The sequence below is a fragment of the Myotis brandtii genome, unplaced genomic scaffold (assembly GCF_000412655.1).
Source record: "Myotis brandtii unplaced genomic scaffold, ASM41265v1 scaffold727, whole genome shotgun sequence".
NCBI lineage: Eukaryota > Metazoa > Chordata > Mammalia > Chiroptera > Vespertilionidae > Myotis > Myotis brandtii.
Window position 1 is genome coordinate 142,531 of NW_005370872.1, and position 11,482 is coordinate 154,012.

The window sequence follows — 11,482 nt, forward strand, 5'->3', positions numbered from 1 at the left end:
GCGGATGCAGAAATGGAGAGGAGGGACACCTGGGACCCAAGTGGGAGCACTCAGGCCCCACACCAATGTCCCCTTCTGGGAGGTGGCCCAACAGTCAGCAGAGCAGAAACTGAAAGTACAGATGTAAATACTCAGCACTCGGCTTTCACATCTTTGCCCTCCCTTCTTCCTGGGGAGACTCTGAGGCTGGGAGTTCTGTGAAGGTGAGTTTGCTCCTTGGTGGGTCTCCCTGGGCTCATGCTGCTGAAGGGGCCAGAGCTCTGTGCTCCTCTGAGCTCCAGTGCAAGGGACAGTGGCCTGAGGATGGGAGAATACGTGTGGTTGACTGGAGCAGCCTGGGGACTTGAAACTAAGCCCCGTTCTGGGGTTCAGACTTAGGAATTCTTTTTTGGCACCATCTAAACCGTGTCCCCTGATCCCGCTTTTATCAGGAAAAAAGATGGTATTTTGATCCCCATCTGTCTCACCTTCTGCCTGGCAATTGTTTTAGAACTCATGTCAGGATACTTGCAGAGGGTTTATACACAGAATTTGAGGCTCCTCTTGACGACTTTGGACCTTCTGGGATTTCCCCCTTCATTCCCAGGGAGCATGGTTGCCCTGGCTTCTTCCCTGACTCTGCTGGCCAGAAAAAAAGAGAACTTTCTACCAAAGTTTGAGCCACCCACCCAAGTCTGTGGCTGCTCTCAGAATCAGGCAATACTAAGCAGAACACATCTGCTAGCTGCTTGTGAGGTTCGCTCTACTTCCAGGTTCACCCAGTTTTTGTTCTCTGGAAGCAATGGGTTGGGTAAGAGCTCACTCTGCAGATCAGAAACAGAACTCTCCATCCCCACTAGATGCAGGCCAACCCTGCCCACTCCCAAGCCCAGTCTGCTTCTGGCTTCTTAGATGGCAGTGGTTGCTGTGCCCCTGAGTCCCTGCCCACCAAGGAAGAGAGATGCCTCTGTGCCGTGCATCAGAGGCACGTCCGTTAGGAGATACACGGCACAGAGGCATCTTAGGTACATTATGTATTTCTGTGATACAAGAGCACACACACCTACTTAGAGTGGGCTTGTTTCATAAACAAAAATATCAGAACAAGTAATATGCCTAGAAAATACATGGTTTATTTTAGAATTTCAGTTAGAGTTAATACTTAAAAACCATTTATACATATGAGATATAAAAGTTGTTGCCAAAAAGCTGAAAAGTATATTTTTCTTTGTTAAAGAAGGAGGTTGAGTTGTGGTTTTTGAATCTGGTATTTTGTTTCAGGACATGTCTAGGCAGCCATCTCTTCCCAAGGGATTTGGGCCACAACCTTCCCTCTGCCTCTTACCTGCTCTAAATTCCCAGTGCCTGTAACAAAGTAAGAAAGGGCACCCAACTGTGTATAGTTGAGAGTTCAGGTCATGTTTTTGCAATGTTAATTACTTTCCTTTTATTTTAGCTTGAAAAACATCCTTTAGCGCTTCTTATAAAGCAGTTCTAGTGGTAATGAACTTTCTCAAGTTCCCTTTGATGGGTCTATTTCTCCTTTAATTCTATAGGACAGCTTTGCTGAGTACTAGTCTTCCTTAACAATTATTTTCTTTCAATATTTTCAATATATCATCCACTCTCTCTTGATCTGCAAAATGTCTGTTGAGTAATTTTCTGATAGTCTTGTGGGGGCTCCGTCGTATGTGACATAGTTTCTTCTTCTTTATTGAACTTCTAATTTTGTTTTCTAATTTAATTTTGTTGTATGTTCTTGTTCTGTTTCCTGAACAGCAAACACTTGCTTGAAATTCAGCTCAAATTGCTCCTCCTGTCTAATTCCCCAGCAAAAGTTATTGCACTGAAAAAAAAAGAAAAACATAATGACATTTATTATCAGTGTCATTAGATACCTTGCAATTTGAGTGTGATCAGAACTTTTGCCTAAAACTCTAAATTACATTAACCAGGTTAAGATTAAAAACTCATGTAGCTAAGAGTAATTTCTTTGTCCTAAGTGCATGATTATTACTGTTATCTAGGCAAAAATGAAAAATCATTACCATACTTGGGGACTCTTACTCATTTGGTTTGGGTTGTTTACTTTAGTGATAATTGGAAAAGTAATCTAAGGTCTGTGTAACCATCAAATATTACAGATGTCTCAGTATAATTAGTTATCTTTCTTTCATGTTGTCACTTCTATTCCTGTCTGTTAAGTATATATTCATTTACATGCAAAGGAACCTAGAGTTTCGAATTTCTGAGAAGTTTGAGAATATTTGGAGAGAGATAAGAAGCACAATATAACTTTAGGATACAATTCTCTTATGGGCTTATTTGGAGCAGGGAGGACAGAGTGTTCTCAATGGGTACCTCTTGCCTTTGAGGAGAGGAATGAGCTCTCGGGGGACTGTGATGCTCTATCTTGAATTATAAAATTCACTCACTTTTGGATCCCTTGCTTCTATAGACTTATGATAGGATGAGATAAACTATAAAAATTTCCCTACTCTAAAAAATGAGAGCAAAGTGTCTCAATGGAAAGAAAATGAAATAGAAACAGGGAAAGCCACTTACCTTTTTAGACGCCCTGTGTACCCAAAAGATGCGGCGCATGTCCTGCATAAACCCCATCACATTGAGGTAACGCCGCTCACTTAGCCTCTTCTTGATTTCATCCAGCACCAAAAAATCAGCCATGCATTGAAAATTTTCTATTCTCTGATGAAAAAATAATATTGAGAGGATTTCTGATACAGTACAATGTCTGCCTTCTGTGGATTCCCATAAAATCCAGCTGAAATACATAGTAAGAAAAACAGCATCTCGTGTTCTCACTCCCATGGCTTTCAGATCACCAATCCCACAAGAGCCCATGTCAAGGTCAGACAACATTATGGAGGCCTGTAATAATGTTTTGTTATTGTTACTCACATAGTTATCACGTTGAATATTCGGAAAACCATTGCTCTCTGAATGGCAATAGAGCATCAAGAGGAGGAACTCACATTTCTACAAGAGAAGAAGAATTTGAATGAAAATCAGCTTAGAGAGCATGAGCCCATATGCATGCAAAGCAGAGTCATGGCCACACTAGTTTTCCAGAAGTTTCCTCAAACAGGCATGGCTCTAGGAAATAGACATGTAATGGCTGATTTTTTTTTCTTTTCTGCAAACAGGTTATGGTGAGTGTTCAGCATGGTTGAGATCTGTTCAGAAGAGCAGACTCCCTTTGGTGTCCTCCTCCCACCCTATGACTGTTGACTTCTCACATGCAAGCAGAAAGGAGCGATCTTGGGGTTTGAATTTGACTCACCAGCTGCGACTCAGGCCCCATCGGCCTCGCCAGGACCTCAGATTCCCTGGCAGACTGCTGACTTCTTGAACACTCCTTCACCCTGCACAAGGTGCAACTCCACGGGCTCCTGAGAGGTTCGGCATAGGTGAGCAAGGCAAAGCCCCAGAAACAGCCACTGTCCCTATGGCTGCCACTATTTTCTTTTCAGGAGTGGCCAATGGGCACAACCTGAGAATGAAGGGGATACTCCCTAGAGTCCCCAAGACCTACATGTGGGGTCTGAGTCAATGACCCTCCTCCCATCAAGGGTAGCAGCAGGAGTTGAGGGGGTAGAGGTTGGTGTCAGAGTGAGTGGTGGGCTCTCCTTTCCCTGAGCTGCTGGGAGCACAAGGAGCCTTGCCCACCAGGCCTGAGTGCCAGAGATTAGGCCTTAACCCTTGGGCTCTTGGGCCTCAATAAACCAGTTGAGAACATGGCAAAAAGTCCATGTTTCCTGCCATTTCTGAATAAGTACAGAACATAAACCACTGTCATTTCCACTCCTGTGAACAGGAATCTGCGCTGAGAAAGTTCTGGAAAGGACAGTAGTGGTATGTAGGCAAAAACCCAGCTACCGGCCTCAGCCTTCCAGAGGAAAGAGGAAAACATTACCTTCCAGCTCACAGGTCTTTAAACAGATCCCAGGATCATACCATTGGACCCCACACCTTCAACCCTGCTTCTTCCCCATCTGGACACAAGGAGGAACTCTGCAGGGGGAGTGTGGGTGACAGGAGGAAAAGTCCCTAAAGGGAGCCAGGGCTGCATCTCACAAACCTCTCAGTTTCCACAGGTGGGAGGTGACAGTCCCCATGAAAGAAGCTCAAACAAGTAATACAGCAGAAGAGATTTCCTTCACGGCAGCAGATCTTACATACTTCTGAACTTCTCAGCTAGAAGGTAAAACAATGTATTGCCTGTGAGACCCCAGAAGCCAGTGCTATGAGAATCTAGAATGCACAACATTTTGTGAACCTGGAAGAACATATATGAATCAGAAACTATCAGAAATTATTTGAAAAAAATAAAATAAACATTAAAAAAAATAAACTTTATTTGTCCATTTCTGCCTTCTGAGAGACTCGAGACATTTTGAAAACATCTTGGGGATAGTTCTATCCAAGATAGAAAGATCCTGTCTATGCCATGGTCTATTGGAGAAATTCCTATCTTGTGACCATCTGAGTTAACACAAATGAGATTGGCTTGGGGTTTGGCCCACCCACTGATGAGTGCTGGGTGGAGGGAAAGAGGGACATTGAGGAGCAGGAAGAGATAGGGATGACAGCTTCTGCCTTTCTCTGCTCTATTTCTCCTTTCTCCAAACATGTGTGGCCTGTGCCATCACTCTATCAGCCTCCATGCTGTATCTCTTTCATTTCCCATCCTTCTCTTCCTCAAACATTTAGACAGAATTCCTCAGGTTTCCACCAAATCACGCTCAAAGCTGCAGTTACATCGCTATGTCTCTAGCTCCCAGATGTCCAGCCTGTCTTCTGCATTTGTGCACATCTTTATGCTCACTCAGTGTTTCCTCCTGGGGATTTAAAGAACACTCCAAACTCATCCAATCAAAACCTCATATATGCATCTGTCCTCACACCCACTACATGTCCATTCTTAGTGCTTCCATTTCATAAAACATTCACCTTTGACCACAAATCTGAGAATCCATTCTGGGTCTATACTCTCACCCATATCCCAAATCTTCTCTATGCCCACTCTTCACAGTAATTTTTAAGCATCTTTTGCTAGTTCCATTGTTCCTATAGGTTCCACTTCATACAGGGATGCTGAGACCCTAATGAATAGATCCACCTTAATACAGAGAAAAGTGGTCTGTTTCTCAAAGTCTCTATTATATCTCAGTTAGCAACACACAAAGATCAGAAATGTCTTTCCTGAAGCAAATGACAGAGTAATTTGAAGCATAGTTATTTTATCTCGCTTTGTGTAGAAAGTAGTAAAAATGAGAAGTTATTAATTAACAGTTATTTTGAATATTGATCTGGACTTTTGGGCAAAAATTCTTGTGTTTGGCAAAGTTAGAGTCTGGTCATTTATTTTGCTTTTAAAAATGGCCGTATATGAGAAAGATCAAAACAGAGAATGTCTTGCCAAGAGCTCCCACTCTGTGTTCTGGGAGAACACTGAGTCACATCCTCAATGGGGACTGAGACTGCTCTAGCATCAAGACCTAGTGCCATTTTCCTTCTCCTTACTGGAGGGATGCACAGATTATCATCATCCTCCAGAAAGTAGTGACCCTCTTCCAAGAACAAGGAAATAACTTATACAACTAATGTATAAGAATCTCGCATCAGTAATCTTTAATCAAGTTTAGAATCATTTACTCTTCGGCTTTTTCTTTCTTAGCTTGGCTGCCTATTTGAATTATCAGAGGAGAGTATGTAAAATACTAAATTCCTGGTCCCAACATCAGAGATTCTAAATTAATTAGTCTGGTTTGAGGCACAGGCATTGGTATTCTCCTTAAGTCATAGAATGAGTAACCTGTGTATCAAAATCATCTGGAGACATTTTAAAAATTCTATCGTCCAAGTCATAACTCAGAATGATTTAATCAAAATTTTGTCTAGAGTGGGATTCAGGCAATGTTATTTTTCAAAGGTCTTCAGGTGATTGCAGTATGCAAGTTGAGTTGAGATTTAGACTGAACAAGTGTGGCTATTAATGCATAAGATATTGTAAGGCAATCTTGAATTGGCTTGTAATGTCTATCCTAGAAAAGACTATTAACAAGAGTGAGGGTACTCATGCTGGAAGAGTTGCCTTCTTGTCCCCATGGAATCTTGACCATGAGTAGTATGACATGACCCTCTGCATAACCATCTATCATTCAGAGTACTCCAGAGATAACTCCACTACCTCCTATGGCTCTTCTGGGGCACTGCCCAAAGTTAAAATGAATCCAAGGCCCTTGGTACTGCAATTCTTCTTTTATCCTCATCTCCCTTTTATCCAAATCCCAAGATTGCACCTGACTGACTTTTCACAAAAAACTGACTACCAGGTATTACACTTACATTACTTTTGTATATTCAATAGAATGACTTGGCCTCTTTCCTTTCAGGCAGCTTCAGCTTTTATCTTCACCCAGGGATGAAAATAAATCCCTCAGGTTTCCACCAAATCATGCTCAAAGCTTCAGTTTTGAACTTTGTAATGTCTATCCTAGAAAAGACTATTAATAAGAGTGAGGGTACATCACCAGGGGGGGGGGGGTTGGCCAGCCTGAAAACGGCCCTCAGCCCCTCACCCAGACTGGCCAGGCACCCCAGTGGGGACCCCCCCACCCTAAAGGGGGTGTGGCCAGCCTGAAAACAGCCATCACGCCCACCAGCCAATCAGAGTGACTATATGCAAATTAACCCAACCAAGAAGATGGCGGCCAGCCAGGGAGCTGGAGGCTTGGTTGCCCCAATGATGGAGGAAGCCAAGCTTGCTGTGGCCAGCTCTGAGCTCCACCCAAAGCAACAAAGTATCAATTATAGAAGATAAATAAACCCCAGATACCTGCTTTCAGCCGGCTGTGGCCATGGAGCTGGAGCAAACAAGAGGCTTTCCTCCTGCCTGCTCTGGCCAGCTCTGAGCTCCTCTCAAGGCTAAAAAGTTTCAAGGCTACAAGTCTGAGCCACTGGAAAATGACCTGAGAAATGGTCATGTCACTGTCTGCCTCTCTGAATAGCATAGAATCTTCTGCTTCCCAGTAGTTATTCTTCCAAGGTAGACAACAAAGTTGAAGCAATCCTTAAGGTCAGGGATACTATTTCAATCTTCTTCAATGGACATTGGGCATTGTTTATGCACTCAATAATTGTATGTTGAATGAGTAAATAAATAATTATTGTTTCATTTAGGAAAAGAGATTATATGCTATCTCTTAAACTAATATTAGCATATAATAAATGATTTTTTGCCTGAGTATTTCAGGTTATTTGACAACACAGCAGATGTCATAAGAAAGCACAATTGACCTTCATCAGGAGATAGGGATGTGTTGTGTGGTGCCAAGTGCAACACTGAAGTTTCCAGAAACTGGGGGCTCCATCATCAAGAAAAGTTCTGGGAGGCAAAGAGGATCCACTGAGGTAGTAATGGGTCCTGAGATCTGTCACTTTGGGTCATGTTGGTTCTTGATCAAGGAGACGCAAAATATAGGGACAATTGAACCTTATAGCTGCTAAGTGTTATACCCATTGATAAGGATAGAACCTGTGAGTAGGAAGTTGCTAGCTCTTTTAGGTAATCCAGATTGAGTAACTGTAGAAACATGGAGAATAGTAGAGACACTGATATTTAAAGTATGTTAAAAATATTTTATCTTCAGTAAACCCAGTGGGTGAAATGTCCCAAGGACTGGTAGTTTGAAAGACAGAGAACATCAGATAATGTAAAGGCCTGGACCTTACATTTCCAGTGTTATATGAAGTCCCAGTGGACAGCTATATGCAACTTATTCGGCGAAAGCCTTGGACAGCCTTTCTACTTGAATTGTATGAGAATGGCACTTCTCACATTCCCCTCCTTCTCAAATTCTCATCCATACTCAGTCTGGAAAAAAACTATCATCTGCTGCTAAATCTGCACTGCTCATTATGTATTTTGTATGTTGCCTCCATAGCCATCTTCCATAGAGGGATAAATCACTTTCATAAGCAGAAAGGAGGCCTGCACAGCCCCTTGAAGTGGAAGCAAAGGGGTGCATCAAAGTAAACAATTTTCCAGGTCAGCCCGTCATGTAAGATACATCAATCTCCCAAGAGCTTTCTCCCTCACAGCACCACCATGAAGGCCAAATAACTGTGTGTATATTTTATTGAATAATGCAAGAGGATATAAAAATATGAACAAAATCTGGGATAGAGTTGAAGATGACCCTATCACCTTATTAAGACATTTTCTAATGAATTCCATAATTATGTTTGCTTTACATTTGATGTCCTTACAACATCTGTATCTATAGCTAACACTGTTCGATGAGGTTATTGTGATGAATCCGTATTATCCTAATCTCAAATAGTTTACCTTCACAGATGACCTTGTATACAACCTAATGTTCAAAGTAGCATTTCTGAAGGCACATGCAAAAAAAATGGCTGGGGGGACTAGAAGAAGAAACTCAATGATAATCACACATTTGAGAAACCATAATAAAATCAGTTATGTAGTAAGATCTTGCATAAACTAATCACCTTTTTTGACCTTCCACGTTCTGCTGGAGGTGTAGGTAGTAGTCCCTTCTGAAAGATAAAAAGATGCAAGTATATGGTTAGCCTGTGTTTATGTTTTGTGAGTCTGGCATTCAAACCTCCTCATAAATGTTTCTTATTGGATGTATCACTCACTGTAAACTCAAACCAAGATGTCTAAATGAGATACCATCTCCCTCTCCTCACCTGTACTTATTCTAGAATTCATCAGTTCACCCTTACAAACTTTTTCCTTACTCTTGTGCCTTTTTCTTAAGTTTTAAGAGGTTTTCCTCCACAATCTCTTTGACATCTCTCACCTCCTTTCCATTCACACTAGTGCCATTCAAGCTTATGTCCTCACACCAAGGCTATTCAACAAACACACCTACAGGGTGTCAGACATTCTGGACAATGTTGGGCACACAAAGATGTACAAACCCTAGAGGGGTCTAGGAGAACAAGGGATTGCATAAAAGGGTATGTATAAAACATTATGAGAAGCGCCTTAACGGTGGGGTCAGGGAACCCAGGGAAAAGATAACAAAGCAGGTGAGTCAGGGAATATTCAGAGAGGGGTGATACTAGAGCTGAGCATTGTAGGTTCACTATAGTGAAGTCATTTCCAGGCCCCATGTTGTCTGAAATAATGTTTTAAAGATGTTATTTCACACCTCAGGAGACTCCCTAATTCTGCATTATATATGCTATGAGTTTAAACTCCTTAACCTGGCATTAAATCACTCCACAAATAATCCCAATGGATGGATTGTGCCATATCATACATAATCCGTCTTTCTCAATCCATGGAGCCACATTAGTCGTGGTTCTGGTTTTCCCACCATTCTTTCTTTGGAGTTCCTCATGCCCACTTGGGGACTGTCTCCTTTCTTTCAGTGCCTAAAGTTGTCAGCAAGCACCTGAGTCAGAATGACCTATCTCTTCTTCAGGCTCCTGCATCTACCCCAACAGATCCCGTTTGACAAATTGATGTGACAAATTGATGCCTTATACTGAGGTCTGAGGGTCAGGCACATCTCCCAGGGAAAAGGATAAAGTCAGGAGCCTCAGGGCTCTAGCCATGATTCAATATATATTTGGTGAGAACATGGTGAACTTATCTTTGACTACAACAAAAAAGGCATATCCCCTCTTCGTCACTGGAATACCTTCATCAGCAGTTGTAAGGTATACCCATTGCTGAGCACACGGGTCTTCCAACGACTGTGTGAGGTTCCATAGCCCGCTTTCTCTTCAAATTCCATAGGGTTGAACCAATTTCCATCCTGGCTTCTTATACACTTTCTTTTGGTTCCTGCAAGACCCAGACAAGTTGATTGTGAAATCTTTTTGTCCTCAGAGCTCAGACATTGGCCTCCCATCACACTGGATCTAGAGTCACCCAATTTAGGCTCAAGATCACTAGCAGGAGTATCTAGCTTCCCCTCTCAGACTTCAGAATCCCCAAATCCAGCCTGTAAGTCCCCTCCAATGAGATTTCCTGCTTTGTGCACACATTTCTTTGACAGTTGTGCAACAACAACAAAAATGACCATTAGCATCAAAATCAACATTATAAAAATATTCCAAAATCACCTACAAGGAAAAGCAAGTGATTGTGAACAATGAGAGGATTTCAACTTGTCATTGAATTCTGGAGATAGAGGTCAGGCCAGACTCTCTGATGGCCCTGGGTCAGTATGGAGGCAAAAACTCAAGTTGGACTGAGATCTCAGGTGAGGTCTCTGCTGCTCAGAATGGCACCATGGTAACATCTGTGCCCTGTATTACATACTCCATTTTTTTCATCTAAATTTAAGATCATTATTGAGAAAAGATTTTTCTATCCCTGAAATAATGGACATTAAAATAATTGTTAAATATCATTCAGTGTAAAATTTGTTATACATAAAAGATAGTTGTAACATTAGTCATTAGAGAAATGAAATCAAAACCACAATAAGGTACTACATTATATGCACTAGGATGGCTGTAATAAGAAAGACAGATAATAACAAGCATTGATGAGAATGTAGAGAAATTGGAGCCCAGAGACTTTGCTAGTAGGAATATAAACTGGTGAAGTATTATGGAAAATAATTTAGTTTTTTGTCAATAAGTACAACATAGAATTATCATATAACTCAGCAATTCTACTCCTTGGTATATTCCCAAAAGAATTGAAAATAGATGTTCTCACAAAAAATTCACGTGAACGTTCAAAACAGCACTCTTTATAATAGCCAAAGAGTGGCAAAACTCCAACTAATAAATAGATAAACAAAATATGGCCTATCTATACCATGGAATATTATGTTATTTGACAGTAAAAACAAGGGACTATAATAAACTAGCGGGCCAGTGAATGAAATTCTAGCACCTGGGGTGGGGGCGGTCCCTCAGCCCTGCCTGCGCCCTCTCACAGTCCAAGAGTCCACGGGAGATGTTCGACTAATGGCTTAGGCCTATTTCTCAAGGGTGGTCAGTGCACTCCCCATGGGCCTAAACCGGCAGTTGGACATCCTTAGCACTGCCGCAGAGGTGGGAGAGGCTCCTGTCACCACCACTTTGCTCACCAACTGTGAGCCTGACTTCTGGCTGAACGGCACTCCCCCTGTGGGAGTGCACTGACTACCAGGGGGCAGCTCCTGCATTGAGCGTCTGCCCCCTGGTGGGCAGTGTGCATCATAGCAACGGGTCGTTCTGCCATTTGGTCTATTTGCATATTAGCCTTTTATTATATAGGACTAGAGGTCCGGTGCACAAAAATTTGTGCACTCAGGGGGGTCCCTCAGCCCGGCCTGTGCCCTCTCGCAGTCTGGGACCCCTTGAGGGATGTCCACCTGCTGGCTTAAGCCCGCTCCCTGGGGAATCATGCCTAAGCTGGCAGTCAGACATCCCTCTGGCAGCCCGGGAGTCCTCGGGGGATGTCCACTTGCCAGCGGGGAGCAGGCCTAAACTGCAA

At 42.4% G+C, this 11,482-nt stretch overlaps 1 protein-coding gene across 2 annotated transcripts in view; it reads right to left on the reverse strand.

Annotated features, from left to right (window-relative positions):
- The window catches only part of LOC102254069 (filaggrin-2-like), a 108,291-nt gene that overhangs the window by 38,611 nt on the left and 58,198 nt on the right, over positions 1-11,482 (reverse strand). The window contains exons 18-24 of one of the 2 annotated variants that reach the window (XM_014530176.1): positions 9,687-9,832; positions 8,521-8,568; positions 4,082-4,197; positions 3,284-3,392; positions 2,902-2,979; positions 2,545-2,688; positions 1,099-1,825 (exon numbers count right to left, since the gene is read on the reverse strand). The exons of the other annotated variant lie outside the window; for it this stretch is intronic. Coding sequence (XP_014385662.1) covers positions 1,715-1,825; positions 2,545-2,688; positions 2,902-2,979; positions 3,284-3,392; positions 4,082-4,197; positions 8,521-8,568; positions 9,687-9,832 — 752 coding nt within the window. The 3' untranslated portion in view covers positions 1,099-1,714. Of the gene's footprint in view, positions 1-1,098; positions 1,826-2,544; positions 2,689-2,901; positions 2,980-3,283; positions 3,393-4,081; positions 4,198-8,520; positions 8,569-9,686; positions 9,833-11,482 lie in introns of those variants that run through there. 2 annotated transcript variants of the gene reach the window in all.